Source organism: Leuresthes tenuis, unplaced genomic scaffold (assembly GCF_036924035.1).
Source record: "Leuresthes tenuis unplaced genomic scaffold, fLeuTen1.0.hap1 SCAF_21, whole genome shotgun sequence".
Taxonomy (NCBI): Eukaryota; Metazoa; Chordata; class Actinopteri; order Atheriniformes; family Atherinopsidae; genus Leuresthes; species Leuresthes tenuis.
The window spans coordinates 25334407-25349596 of record NW_027325375.1 but is presented as its reverse complement, the minus strand read 5'-3'; the positions used below and the strand labels follow the sequence as shown (position 1 = coordinate 25349596).

At 39.1% G+C, this 15190-nt stretch overlaps 1 protein-coding gene across 1 annotated transcript; it reads left to right on the top strand.

The window, feature by feature from the left end:
* Positions 1–349: 349 nt before the first annotated feature.
* cnih2 (cornichon family AMPA receptor auxiliary protein 2) lies at positions 350–11107 on the top strand. Its single transcript, XM_072375540.1, has 7 exons — positions 350–879; positions 1589–1823; positions 3793–3861; positions 7464–7511; positions 8744–8856; positions 8934–9077; positions 9217–11107. The coding sequence occupies exons 1-7, from the start codon at positions 764–766 to the stop codon at positions 9242–9244; spliced, it is 753 nt and encodes a 250-aa protein (XP_072231641.1). The 5' UTR covers positions 350–763; the 3' UTR covers positions 9245–11107.
* The last annotated feature ends 4083 nt before the right edge of the window (positions 11108–15190 follow it).

Here is a 15190-nt window from a genome sequence, read left to right as displayed (position 1 = left end):
ATCAAGAGTGAACAGTATAATTAAATGCCTTCAGTGAAATATGTGGCAGGAATTTGCAATAGATGACATCAGAGGTTTCTAAAATTTGTTCATTGCAAGGCTGGAAAAAAAGAGCAATTGAGTGAATGCTTGTAGTGTGGAGGCAAGAAATGACAGGTGACTGAAAGCAACACCCTCTTACATTTCAGGGAACGAAGGATGATTGAAGGCTTTGGTAAGAGGCGCTGATGAGGAGGGGGACAGATGCAGACATTTGCAGCCTGCCCTGCCCCCTCATCAGTCTCTTGGGAACAAGGGATTATGGAAATGTTTAAATGCGAGAGAGGAGGCTGACAGACAGAGAGGAGGAGAGAGAAACTCGAGGGGGGAGACGGCGCAATGCTATTGGTTGACCATTGTAACATCAACCGCGGTAGAAACATTTCTCTCGCAGTCTAAGAAATAGAGGAAGAGACAGGCAGAGACAGTAGACTCAGGAAACACATTCGAAATCTCTGGAGGGGATCAAAGGAAGGGGGAACAAACAAGTAGGGGTGAATTGGTAGAGATCTGGAATCATTAACTTATGACTCCTGAGGGCTATGGAGATGTCTTACTTATCAACAGGAGTATTTTCAAACCCAGCATAACTGCGTGTCAACATGTAAACGTTCCGCAGGGTTCTGCTTAAACTTTTCCCCCCTTCCCTCCCACCAGAATTGAATAATTCATCCTGCGTTTTTGGAGAGGACAAATCTTAAGGTTTTTTGGAGAAATCTGAGGGATGCGTCTGAGGCACAGAAACAGAGCAGACAATCCTAACATGGTGCCGACCCAAATTGACAGAGACGAGGACAGAGTGAACTGTTCAGAGGCAGACACGTCTCCTACCAGACACAGGTATTCTCTACTCGATATTAAGGTCAGTTAAAATATTGATCCATGCTAACAAAAACTATTACAAATGCTGTTCTCTGCATTGTTGAATAATCTTTTCATTTGAAGCTGGACAACCAGTAAATGGCTTTGTAAGAATAGCACTGTTTAGTTAGCAAAGTAGTACCTTAAAGTTTAGATAGGAGGTTAATAATCTATCAACTGTTTGTAAATAATATCTCACAGCCAGCCTGTAAATTGTGTTAAATATGACTCAGAAGTTTACGTCACCAGTTCTGTTTTTGATTCAGAACAACAGATGAATTGTAAGCCATAAAACTTACTGAACTGTAACAAGCCATAAACGTCTTAGACAATAATTCGCACTCTTTCGACTGCGCTTAATATCGACAAGAATCGTGTGCTTCTGGACCCTTTTCCCTGAAAAAAAAAAAAGAATGTGTAGATTTCGTCTGAAGAGAAACTACGGGGGGAAAGAGGAGGCAGTCATTTTACCTGTCAGAGACTGAAAAGAGGAGCACCAGGCCAACAGCAGACAAATGTCGCTGTGAACAGACCTATAAGTGCTTCCTAAACCCCACTGAGAAGGCAGCTGTCCTGCTGTCAGTTACACAAAAGGAAACAAAGACAGAGTGGAAGCTGCAAAACCACAGCTTGAGCTGATTATTGATTGTTACTAAAACTGATTGCTTTACCTACCTGGACGATATAGACTCAGCTTGCGACTGAGGGGGGAAACAAACAACTGCCTCCACTTCAGTAAAAGAAGCAGGAGAGAAGATAAGTACACAGAGAAGCAGAGAGCAGGGAAGAAGTTCCCTTTTTCTCTCTCAACCCATCCAATCGTCAGGCTGGCTGAAGCGGCCATGGCATTCACCTTTGCGGCCTTCTGCTACATGCTCACGTTGGTACTGTGCGCTGGTCTTATCTTCATTGTCATATGGCAGGTAAGTACAACTGTACACACTGAAACCACTGCACACAGTGAAACTGAACTGGGCACATGTACAGCCTCCATCATCCCACACAAGCAGACAAACACATCCACCTACACGCAGTTGTACAACACTGACAGCAGCACAGCAAGCTCATGCCTTGCGCAGGCTCTCCAGGGTTAACGACATGAACAATTGTGTACTGTAGCTGGGCACTCAAATTACCTCCTAAAAGCGTACAGATGGTAGCTTGGTCACTTTGATTTTAAATACCTGGCAGTGAAAAAATTACAGGTTGGATAAAGATTTTTTGGAGATCATGCATAAGTCTCAATTTGCTTTTTTTCCCCATTCATTTCCACACTTTGACCTGGTTACTTGGTGGTTTATCACTGGTATAATTAACTGGAGCTCATCTGACCCCTTTACTCTCAGTGAAAAAACAGATTCTAGCTTGCTCCACCATAAATACATTCAGTCATCCCAGAGACCTGACAATAAACAGTTCCTCAAACAGCCTTCTGCAAACTGCACGCAACAAGTACAGAGAGGCGGCAAAACACAGCGATCATAAATCTCGCCGCCAGACTGTTGCAAATCTGTTGTCCCTTTTTGAGTGGAATTTGCACAGGCATCACTGGAGACCTGTGCACTCTGTTAGCTTGTTACGCAAGTACAAAGACCAAAGCTTTGATGTCTCACCTTCAACATTCAATGCATGAAGGCAGGAATGATGTGAAATACGAAACGCTTCATTATGAATATAAGACTTGAAATGACTAACGTACTGATTGACTAAGTGGGTGAGACTACATATGAGTCACTCAGTGTGTCTGTGTGTGAAGGAGACAGCGAGGAGCGCGTGTCTGGCTCAGCACTCGACCATGAGATTGAAACGCTTATCAAACCAGGAATTCGTTCACCCCTTCCCCCAGTCTGAATCCACCCATGGGTGCAGCACCCCAACTGTATGTGGCTCTCTACCAATCAGAACGTTTTTCTTTCTCTGCGAGAGTAACCATGGTGCCCACTGAGGGACTCAACATGTTGCCATGGAAACTGCATCTGTTTACAACGGTGTGAAAGTAGCTGAGGGGGAGACGTATGGACACGTATGGGGAAATTACCAGGACTGTTTCTCCTATACACGCATAGGGTTTTCTCCTCATGTAATCAGTCACTGTTGATGCTCGCTTATCTGCAGATAATGCCTCTTTGTTATTGCCTCTAGTAAGAAATGTGACACTGAAGTGACGAGAAGCACAGCAGGCTGCCTTTACACTGAAAATCATTAGTATTTTTTCAGAGCTATTAATCAGGGAGTCAGTAATAGAAATTATCACTCTCAAAACATTGAGCTGTCAGAGTGCTTTTTAGCATGCCATACTGTGCACAAAGACGCTTTCTTCTCTGTGGTTGAAATTTTTGAAATCAGTAAATTAAACAAAAGGAAAGATTTGATCTGCTCCTTCAGTGTACTACAGTCTTTTTAAGACACACTCCGCAAACATCGATTTTAATTTATGCTAGTTCCTCAATTCTAAGCTTCTTGAACACAACATATAATGTGCATTGACTACTTTAATGCATTTGATTAATAATTAAGTCTGTGTCTGTGAAGATTTAACCGTGAGTTCTAAATTATCACTGGGCATGGTGGTGATGACCAGTTGTCTTTTAAACTGTATCATGTATCACTGTTGTTTTTTTTTGCTAATAAATTGGTTAAAATGCATCATGGAGCACATAGTCATGCAATGCTCTAACTAACTGCCTGAATGCATTCATCATCAAATCACCATGTCTATGGAAGTAGCGTGAATAATGTGCCTGCAGCCGAGCAGGATGTACCAATAGTATTGGCCTGCAGTCTAAGACAACACTGTTCTTAAGTTTATGGTGTGAAGATTGAATTAAAAAGGCAGGGTGTATATCAGTGGTACCCTTGTGGCAAGTTTCTCACACGTGTGTTATCTTTCAGATCATTGCATTTGATGAACTCCGCACAGACTTCAAAAACCCCATTGATCAGAGCAATCCCACCAGAGCGGTAAGAAGCCTGCTGTTACTCTTCTTTCATGAATGATCAAACCTTCTTGTACACACAGAGGAATCCCTTCTTTTTGCTTTCAAATAGGATGGTGATCTACAAACAGTAAAGACTGAGAGCAAAGCGAGAGAGCAAAGGTTTTTCTTCATAAGTGCTGTATATTACTCTAATTTCTCAGTTATTACAAATATCCAAAACAGATTTCAAATCATCTAACAGGCAGCCATTGTTTCATGGCAATGAAAGTGTCGGGGATGAGATGAAAAGCCTCATTTAGCACTAGTTAATTTTTCAAAATCAAACGTTTGAACGACATTGAAAAAAACTGCTACTTTTCCAAGCTTCCAGGTGACAGCATTCCCATGAGCGTTCATTTCTATGGAGATTAAACCATCAAATCTCTACAAAGAAGTTGGATCGTGTGTTTAATCAGTTGAAGGGATTCATTTAAATAAATCTGCTGTTTACACAATGAGAAACTGGGAAGCTTTCAGCTCACTCACTGTAACAAGAACAAATCTATTCACATGAGTCACACTTGGAAATTCAACCTCTGCTCTGAAGTTAAATGTTTAAGAGAATAATTGATCCAAAGTATGCAGATATTTTGGTCAATCTGTATACAGTATGAACACCTTCTCATTGGTCTTCATCATGAGTCATAGGAGAGTGCCATCATTCATTTAGCAAGTTAACAGCGGCTATGAATATATTTTTCACAAGATAGTGAATGTTCTAGCAGTCATGTGAACCTTCATTTGAACTGAGGGAGTGTTGAGGAGTGGGAGAGGAAACTGTGAAAACAGACTGTGGGAGTGTGGAGGCATGCCAGCCACTGGAAGTGGACACAATAACTGCACCACCTGTAAAACATAAATCAATCGATAATTTTTTAACTATGCAAGTTTCTTGGTGGTGTCAAGGCTACTGTATTGGATTGCATTATCTTGTACTGTAAACATATTGTCTAAACTACTGTCAACATGTCACACATGTACAGACGTAACATGATCTGCCAGGATACAATGCAGCCAGTGTTGAATAAATAAACTGGACAAACAGAAGTGGGACAACATGGAAACTCTGATGTTAGCAGAGTGAAACACGTGTTCACTCAGCTGATGTTGTGAGGAAAAAGGACCAAAACGGCTAACAGAAAGAATAATAGAGACAACATGGGCAGATATAAACACGTGTTTCATGGGTTTACAAATTAAGTTTGTATTCTAATCCCAACTGTGGTCTCAAAGGGAAACACTATTAAACACTGTGATTGGCCGGTTGATCAAAAGCGAGTTATTTCTGCTTGAAATACTTTGGAAGTTGAATGATCCCTATAGAAAGATAGGTCACAGCAAGTGGCAGTGGGTCTTCCTTAGTGGTAGTGGCTGTATGAATTTTTCAAGGGATATAAAATAAAATCAGTGATCCCAGTCGTTCTGGTATTTGACACTTTTAACTTGATTAGATTACATTAGAAACGAATTACCCTGTAAAAATTTGTTTCTTTAGATTTGTGTATTGTGAATGTCTCTGCTGCCCCTGATGAATGTCCTCAGTCGTGTATCTTTATTAGATCTGTTCACAGAGAACTGGATGACCTGACACAAATCAGGGCACCTGGGGGAGGCTACTGGCAATAAAAATCTGAGCAGCACAAAAATTTAGAGGTATAATAACAACCCATACAATGTACAGCTTCCATGTATATGGTAGTAGCTTAGCTGGCAGGTGAAAAACTGAGCTGCTCGTGCTGTTGAGAAAAGGACATGGAGCACAAAGCTAGGAAAAGAAGAAGAAATTTACACAGACCAGTCAAACTACAGTGAGGCTAAAGCTCTGAAATCCAGCTGATGATTGAGAGCAAAATTCCCTTCCAGGAATCCAGGATTGCAAGTTTATGTCCACAAATTAATTTAATTCGATTCAATTCATTCAATTCCCAACAAATGTTATCTCAAAGCACTTCAAAGGTACAGTCCAATTCAAGCCAATTACAATCCAATTCATTGAAATCCAATCATAATCCAAAGAAATAAGATTAATGAAATTCCAAATTAGTCCCATTCATACATTTAAAAAAAAAGGTTACCTAGCTAAGAAAAACAACAGATTGCATCAAAACTACATAAAAGCTGCAAATGGCTCCAGCTTAATGATCAGACATCACCGGGGCCTCGACAGGTAACTTATACGGATGCCTCAATGTCATTCAATAAAGGTAAATTCAATTCATTTTAACTTTAATTAGTTTAACAATAATTTATCCATCTCTAAAAGTGATACAAATGTTTAAATATATAGACAAAGAAATTCATTAACTATTAAAAAGCAGTTGACAAACATTTAGAAAGTTGAAGTGCAGCATACAGAGAGGTATGGTTGAAATTCTGAGACCACCATGAATGGATTGGGAGGTTGTTTTTGTAGCCTGGTACCAACTTCGCTGATGATGTCACAAACAGAGTTGGCAGGTAACACAGGTGAACTATCAGTAGACAACATGGGCAGGAACTCACAGCCAACAGTTCAACATCTGGGATGCAAAGATGCTTAACAATGACATGGACAGGATTACACCTTCTGTTGTCAACAAGCACTGTGATCGTCCTCCTTTACTGTTGCCTCTCTGTCTGCAGTCTCTGTCTGCCCATACAGTCTAAGACCAACTAGAGAGATGTCAAAGTGATTTCTACAGCCAGGTCTCGGTGAAACAAATGATTTTGCCTTTCCAATATTATCGCAGTGTACTCATCTGGGCTCCTGTTTGTTACCTTCCAGTAATCTTCCAATTCCCATGATGATCAACGGAAGAAATGGTTGAAGCTTCCTTCATTTAATTCCTGCTCTTTATCCTTCTCATCTCCTGTTCTTATTCCTGGAACCAGTTGGGCTTTAAAAAAGCTCAATCAGCTGCTTCCAAATGCAATCATCTTTTTTGTTGTCAAAGTGCCCATTTCACCAGCAGAAATCATTCCAGCAGCATTCAAACTAGCTTAAAACTGTAACAAAATCAGTATTTTCACATAAAAAGGACATTTCTGCATGCTGCGATGAACACATCCATGCTGCTTATTTGTATTAAGAATAATAACATTAAATAAATAAATAAAAGTGAAGGGTTTTTGTATTACTAGTTTATTGGCGCTTTTATTTCCCTGTTCTCTTAACCCTGTGATGGAAACAGTGTAGTCAAAGTGAATGAACAAAACGTCGAATTTGTCTCACCAGGTAATCAATGGACAACCAAGTAAAACATCACTGTATGAGGAAAGGGTGTCGGCTTATCGATGCAGTAAAAGATGGATAGCTCTCATTTTAGAGCTCATAACTGAGCCCTCTGTCATGGCTCACAGGAGACTCAGCTGTTAGCTTTACAGGACGAAACATCGACACCAAACATCAATTTTTAACCTTGTGAATGTAATCAAATGTAATCATCTATTTGGAATGGTTTCTAAAATGTGTAAAATTACATGAAATCCTCAAAAAAAGAAAATCTGTTGACAATGAGCTTGTATTGTTTGAGTTAGCTTTAATTGTTTGGCGCAGCCAGTACCACACAGTGTATTGACTGGAATTTCTTTATATCCTCTCCACAGAGGGAAAGGATTCTCAACATCGAAAGGATCTGCAACCTGCTTCGCAGAGTGAGTAATAGTTGTTTTTCAGCTTCTGGTGGTGGATGACTAAAGCAGAGGGGCTTCAGACAACCATGACCATTTGTCTCCCTAACTATTGTGAGAACCGTGACGCACAACGATTCACATGTACTGTAGCCTTTCCCCATAACCCCCCCATTACAGCTCTGCAGACACAGTGACAGAAATGCAGTCAAGGTTTTATGTTCTTTTTAAGAAAAAAACACGTCCATGTCTCATTTTGCTGCTGGTGCTGTTTTGAAAATATGTGCGTAGGAAGATTATCAGCAACATTTGGTACCAGAAATAGGCCGAAGATCACAATTAGTAATAATAAAACTATAATTCAGAAGAAAGGGTAACGTAAATGCTGCAGTAAGTGTACTGTTTGGGCCAGTCTTCGTGCAGAAAACACTATTTTCAGTGTGTTTTTTTTCTCTGGGTTCATACTGTGAACTCGAATGAGTTTGTTTCATATGCTAAACAATAAGAAAACAAAATGGTTAATTAAAAGTGCCTGTCATGGGAATTAAATATTTTAAGCTGATGTGGTTTACCTGTATGCAGCTGTTGAACTGCAGATGTTTGATACTGATTGATAGTTTTAGAGAAATGTCCTTTTTTTTTTACCTTAAATGCCACTATTATAAAGCCAACCTAACTGTCTTCTAATGCTGCAGAGGGAGATGCACAAAAAGGTATATTTACATAGCTTCACTGTAGCTGAAACTAATATTTCTGTAAAATCTTTGGCCTTCCCTCTGGTATAATTTGTCCAGCTGTGGCGCTTGATGATTCATACGTCCACAAAAAAACTCTGGAGATGCAGCCAAAAATGGGAGCAAATTAGTCTGAAATACGGAAATTTTTTTTGAAAATAAATAAAAAATACTTCTGCAGAGCTTCGTAGTTCTGAAAGCAAGCTAAAAACTTAAAAAAAAAAAGGTAAACTCATTAGTCTTTGTGTAGGAGATCCGATGAGCACCTAAAAAACGAATAGAAACCCGTCTCCATGTGTTTGAAGCTATTTATACAGTCAGAACAGCAGCAGGTCAGGAGAAACATTAACCCCTTCTGTATGAAAGGTGTTTACTCTGCAGTGTGACTGTAGGAATCAAATGTCACATCACACAACAAAATCAGTTCTCCAAGGAGTTATTGCGGCATAATTACCCAAGCATTTTGGTTTCTGTCAATAAAATGCACACATATGACAGAATCCCTGTGTCTGTCCTGATTAGTTGGTGGTACCAGAGTACTCTATCCATGGCCTCTTCTGCCTGATGTTCATGTGTGCTGGAGAGTGGGTCACACTTGGCCTAAATATCCCGCTGCTCTTCTACCATCTGTGGAGGTACGGTCCCCTAACAGATGTCTGACTAGCATGTGTTGATCTGATGGGTGAGTGTGCCAAACCTCCTGCTTTTTCAGGTTTTTCCATCGGCCAGCTGATGGATCAGAGGTGATGTACGATCCTGTTAGCGTGATGAATGCTGACATCCTCAACTATTGTCAGAAGGAATCCTGGTGTAAGATGGGCTTTTATTTGGTCTCTTTCTTCTATTATCTCTACAGGTGAGTAAAACATTAGTTTCCAGTAAACCCTTTTCCTACAGTTCTGTTATAACTTTCAGATTTGTTGTGATGTTGTGTGAATTGCACTATGACTACTTTCTCCCTATTTTGTTTTCTGCTGCACTATTTCTTGCTGTAGTATGGTCTACGGCCTGGTGAGCTTCTAACAACTGAAGATAAAAAAGAAAGGACCTATAAGAAAGACAAAGAGAAACTAAAGGAGACATTATCTCCATGCACCCTTACTGTCTCTAGCTTTGGTTTTTGGCAAACTAATGTTGGACAAAATAAGAAGACCAGGCTGAATGAATGTGAGTGTAATGGTATTGCCTCTGTTCAATTTTAACCGCTTCATCCTAAATACTGCTGTTGGACAGCTGGACAAAGTTTCAAAGGACTAAAAAGAAAAAAAGAAGAGGACGCTGGTTGTGATGCCTTCGACCCATTGTACAATAAACACTAACTCTGAAGGGCTGCATTTTCCCCTTGCTGCTCTTACTGATCCAGTCGCTCAACTCACTGTGAATCTCCAAACACTTTGGGGCTGGAAAAGAAAATAATACGTCTCTATTCTTTGACTTTGAAAGAAATTCGCTAAAAGCAGGCTTATTTTGGTGTTATCCTGGGTATTTCAGACACCTGTAATAACAAACCATCTCTCTGATTGTGTTGCAGGTGTATTTAAATGAAAGGAAATTGTCAAATTTTGCTCATCACAAGCACTTTTAAAAATGTGGAAGGCTTGGCAAGGACTCAGTGAGCTGCACAGAGACTTTTAGCCAGAATGGAGATGAAGCAAAGGCCAACATTTGCCTGCCTCTATCAAAAGATGACACAAATCTGATCCTAAAAAGCAAAATCTAGCAACAAATAACAAGTTCGGCTTTAAGGGTCATTGCTTACATTGTGCATTCAAAATAGGTATGTCTCTAGCTGTTAGGAAACATTTATTGCTTCATGCTAGATTCATGCTTTCATAATGAGTTTACTGCTCTATTAATGATGCCAAAACTTCATAGCTGAGCACTGTGCCAAATTAAAAAGCTAAAAGTTGAGGAGTGAAAAACTGAAATTACAGGTTGCTGCCTTTAATTTCAATTTATCTTATATATATATATATTCGGTTTTGGCACAACGTTGGTTTTTTTTGTTTTGATTCAAAAGAAATGAGGGGGATGGTCAGTTGTATTTTTAGTGTGCAGGGAGCACCTTATACCTATTTCCAGTGAAGTTTACTCTTAATAATCTGCATCTATACTGTAGTCATTTTAGCAAAACAGCTTTTCTCTGATCTGAGGTAGAATAGAGTTCCCATGTACAAAAAGCAATTAACAGCAAACTAGCAATGTAATATGATTCATGAGACATATTGATGGCGTGTTATTCAGTGTTTTTAATGCCAGTTAGTGGGACACAAGTGGCAGATGAGACAAAAATGACTCTTTGATGACATTTCAGTTATTTAAGAAGTGTAAAAACGTAGAGGAGTCAACTCTATACTTGTACAATCATGTTGATTTAGAGGAAACAGATGATAGATAATGATGTTGCTGGTGACCAGCAAAGTCTTTCCTCAGCTGGTGCTGTCTCTGCTGACATGTGTTCAATAGATTGATATATTTGTAGGTGTGAAGGCTGAAATTTGGGACTTCCATAGGGAAACAGTAACTCCAGTAGTCTGAAAACACCAGCTCCACATGTTGTAACTGGTGACCCTCTGCCCCCGCAGCCGACTGAAGTAGTTTCTGAGTCGTCAAAAGATTTACAGCTAAACTTCACAAATTAGGTGAGCTTTGACGAAGATTAAGTAGACAGTATTTACTTCTTCTACATATCCATGACAAGCAATGACACAAATCATTATATGATTTGTATAATTTCATAGGACAATGTGGGTGTTAGCATAAAATTAGATTCTTATTGGAAGCTAATTAAATACTGATAACAACATAATGAATGAGTTGCACAGTTATACATTTTTGTCAATGAGTCCTTCAATCCATAAGGCATAGTTTGTTTGCATAGACTTCAATATGATTCACAATGGTGCCCTGTAAAATATCTTAGGGGGGCAAGAGGAAAATTTAAGTCGCATCAGAGCAGATGGCGTGTTAAGCGCAGTACTTTCGATCTAACAAACATGTTTAAGATCAACGTGTGACAACAGTTTTTTCCACCTCTGACCTGTGTTTGGTTTAAAGACGCAACAGCACTTTACTTTCACAGAATAACATCACTTGGTCAGACTTTGAAAACAAAAAAACTTGGACTGGGCTGAAAATCTTTACCCTCATTGTGCTGGCCACCTCGGTTCCATATAAACACAACATGATACTGTGAAACTTTGTCACTTCCTGGTTAGCTGTAGGCAAACACATCACTTGGTTAGGACTGAAAAACATCAGCACAATCATTACCTTAATGGACACCATTTTTACAATTCACATGCAGCTGCTCTCACGACCAGTAAAGGCCCTATATCCTTCGATCGTACCTACACAGGCTCGTCAAATAATCTCATTAACTAAATACCACTAAAACCAAGCTGTTACTGTGTATTTTTGACGTTAACATAAGCTCACTATCATGTACGCAATGTTTAAGGTTTTAATATTAGGGCATTGTACCATTTATTACCAAATCAGGACTAAATGTTGATTTTCTTGAGGACTGTAATCCGTGGAAATTTCTTACACATTTGTGATACCAGTTTTAATGGCGCAGTACATCTCACCTAATACAAAAGTGGGTCTAGCTGATGTGCTGTAATAGTTTGGGACGACAGTAAAATATATGAGTCATTTTGTTGCAGAGGATCAATTCTTTGTTGATTTTGGTAGTTACAAGCTTTGGTAATTGACCGAGATAAAAACAAAAGATTTAGCCAATAACAGAAAAACTTCAATTCCTGAACAAAAAAATATGTTTACATCTCATGAAGGGTCTTGTCTTATGGTAGCTTCACAGCAGAACTATTTCAGGTTTAAACTCAAGTCATTCTTTATCAGTATATGACAAAACCCACAGAAATCAACCATCAGTTAAGGAAGCATCGAGGTAGCACCTACCGCATGCACACATAGCAACACACGCCTCTTATATCAGGCATAATCCATGTCATCGAGACAGCATCCAGTAGGTTGTTTGATTTGAATTTTAGCCTCTGAAGCAGCTTTCACAGACTGTTGAAGTTTTTGAAGACATAGTAGACGGTACACGTTGTGCCAAATGATGTTCACGAGAGTATTTACAGAGACCTCAAAACTCTGCCAGCAATGTGAGTGTGTTGAGTCTGGACAATCACTTTCAAAGCACAGGAACACGAGGAAAGGAGAGGAACTAAAAGCTCAGATGAATGTCATTATAGTTGCTCTAAATAAAGCATTTTAGAAAAAATAGTTTTAGTGTTACGATTTGCATCTGTCTTTTATACATTTCTCATCGATATGTGCTACAGTAAACTTTGTGGATTACTTTATATCTATTAGGTTACATTATGATGTGCAGCTATTCATTTTCTGTATTCTAATAAAAGAGTAATGCCAAAATGTTCTGTTTATTGTTTCTTATTTCATGTTAAGTGGCAAATGTGACGCTCTCCCAACACCACTGCTGTACCCGAGGACAAAAAATTTAACTCTGAGGGATGCTGAGGGAATTCATGAAGATACTGAGTGGTGCATTATATGGGGAATGGGGGATGAACTACCAAATTGAAAGCTGTCTAAGCTAACAGCTGCATTTGCAAGTGGTTTCAGAGACATTCACACAACCTCTTGAAATGCACCAGAATAACCACGAAAATGTCCTACAGAGGTAGAAAGTGCTTCTACTTGAGATGCAGCAGAAAGAGGATGAAAGCTTTTCAGCATTTCAAATTACAGAGCACTGGATGCCATGAAATTGTCTACTGAAGCAGAATTAATCTACACATAAATACATTATTGATAAAAATGTAACTGTAGTTATACAAGATGTTCAAGCCTTTCTTTTGTGATTCCAAAGAAACAGAGCACAAATGTTGGGTGTGTGTTAAAAGCAGCTTAGGGACTCATTTGTTGGTCTGAAAGGTTTGCCACGTCTAAATAATGATTCAGACAGAAAACAGAAACAACAAGGCTTCAAGCTGGCGTTTTCCCTCTGTTTGAAGAGGCCATATCACTCCCTGCTGTCACCATGGAAACTAAATTGTATTAGAAATTCCTGTTGACTCACGCTGAGGTTCTCACTCAAAGCAGAAAAATGCACATGCTTCGCAGCACGGCTTTTCCGTTCAACATCAGGCATTTTTAAAAACTCCTGATAAATCCATTCTATGGGAAACATGGACGGGTTCATGACAACCTGAGCCTGAATACAGTAGCTCATCACAAGCATTTGTTTCTCTTTCTGTCAGCCCACCGTTGACACTGTTTCACACCGATCACCCCGGAACGCTTCCTTTTTCCATCACCTTCCACCACATAAATAGTCTCTACTCCCGTCCCCTCTCTACTGCATCTGTGCTCTCACGGAGAGATGTTGCCATGGAAACTGGCTACAACTGATGGGCTTGAAACATCACGATTGGCATGCACAATTGGCCAGTGCAGACACACGCATAGGTGCATGCACAAACACACATGTAGATGTACATGTATATGTAGACACTTACTGTGCTCATTCATTATCATGGGTTGTAGCACATTACTCTGTCTCGAAGAACAAGCTTACAGTGGAACACCATAAGGGCATCTTGTCAGTTAATGCCGTGTGTAAAGTTTCAGGTTTTATTAGTAGAATACCACAAATATATCAATTAATTTCAGTGTGGTTTCATAATAAGGGCGAATCACAGAAAGCCTCATCAATATTTTGTCTGCACAGCTGCAAAAAAATACCCAAATGAATTAGGTTTGGGTATACACAGATTAAAGTATACACACAGGCGCTCCAATAAAAGGGATAGAGGAATACTGCTATATTATTAATGAATCAATTAATCAAATCAATCAAAATTACAAAGCTACCTTAGTTTTTTTAGAAGTGTCCGAATGAGAGTGGAGCAGATGTGTTGCCTTTAAGGTGTCTGTTTGTGTCAAACCTGTTCACACTTATGTTTTTTTTTTTTTTTTCGGAGAGTGGATAGTCTGCCCAGACAGAGGTGTGACTCACTCTGACTGTCAGCTGCCGTCTCATTTATTTTAATCCCAATCACTTTCATTGTGACTAAAAGCTATCTTCGTTTTCAACTAATGTCTTCATTTATGGTTAGAAAAAAAGGGAAAAAGAGAGGAATCAAGCTGGTGTTTTGAATATAACGATGTGGGATAAATGGATTCTTTATCTAAAAATTACAGTTACTGATTTGCGCTAAATAAAAAGATTCATTCCTGAGGCACAGCATCCCAGGTCTGCCTGTATATAACTCAACGAGACAATTTTAATTTAAGATTAAAGAATATTTTTTATAAATGAGGCCCTGGGGGTTTTATATCTCATGTTTTTGCTCTCCACTTTTTCCTCTTGGTAATGATCCTCACTGTCTAATTTTAGTTCTGATGAGAAGCTACTGTAATACTGATGTTAATGGTGGTTTAACACTTGAAAAATCTAATAGCATTCTATTAATATGTAGGACAATACAACTTTCCACACTATTAACAAGAGACACATCATTCTGTGAGTATTTCTAACAGGTTATAAAAAAAAAACTTACCTGAATCACTATAATCTAGAAATAATTTTACCCAAGGAAAATAGAATCAAGGACCAATGTGCACAAACATTTTAAGCAAAAAGTTACGAAAAACAAGTAACAATTCAGAATGAATCTATTCATCATGTAGACATATGTAGCATTATATAAACCCTTTTCTAATTAGCACTTTGCATATGAAAAACAACAGAAAATAGCTTGTGTAGGCGAGGCCAGAGGCCAACTATGCTGTAAATGGGCTTAAAAGGTGAAAAACGAAGGCGTGCTTCACCAGAGTGCTCTGCTGTCTGTACTAACACTAACAAATGCAAAAATAAATGCAAGGTGAGTTATAATGGAAAAGGGGCAAATATTTTTAGACAATGCCGTGCTGCCTGTAAACGGAGACGAGGTGTTCCATCTGTAAGAAAGTAAA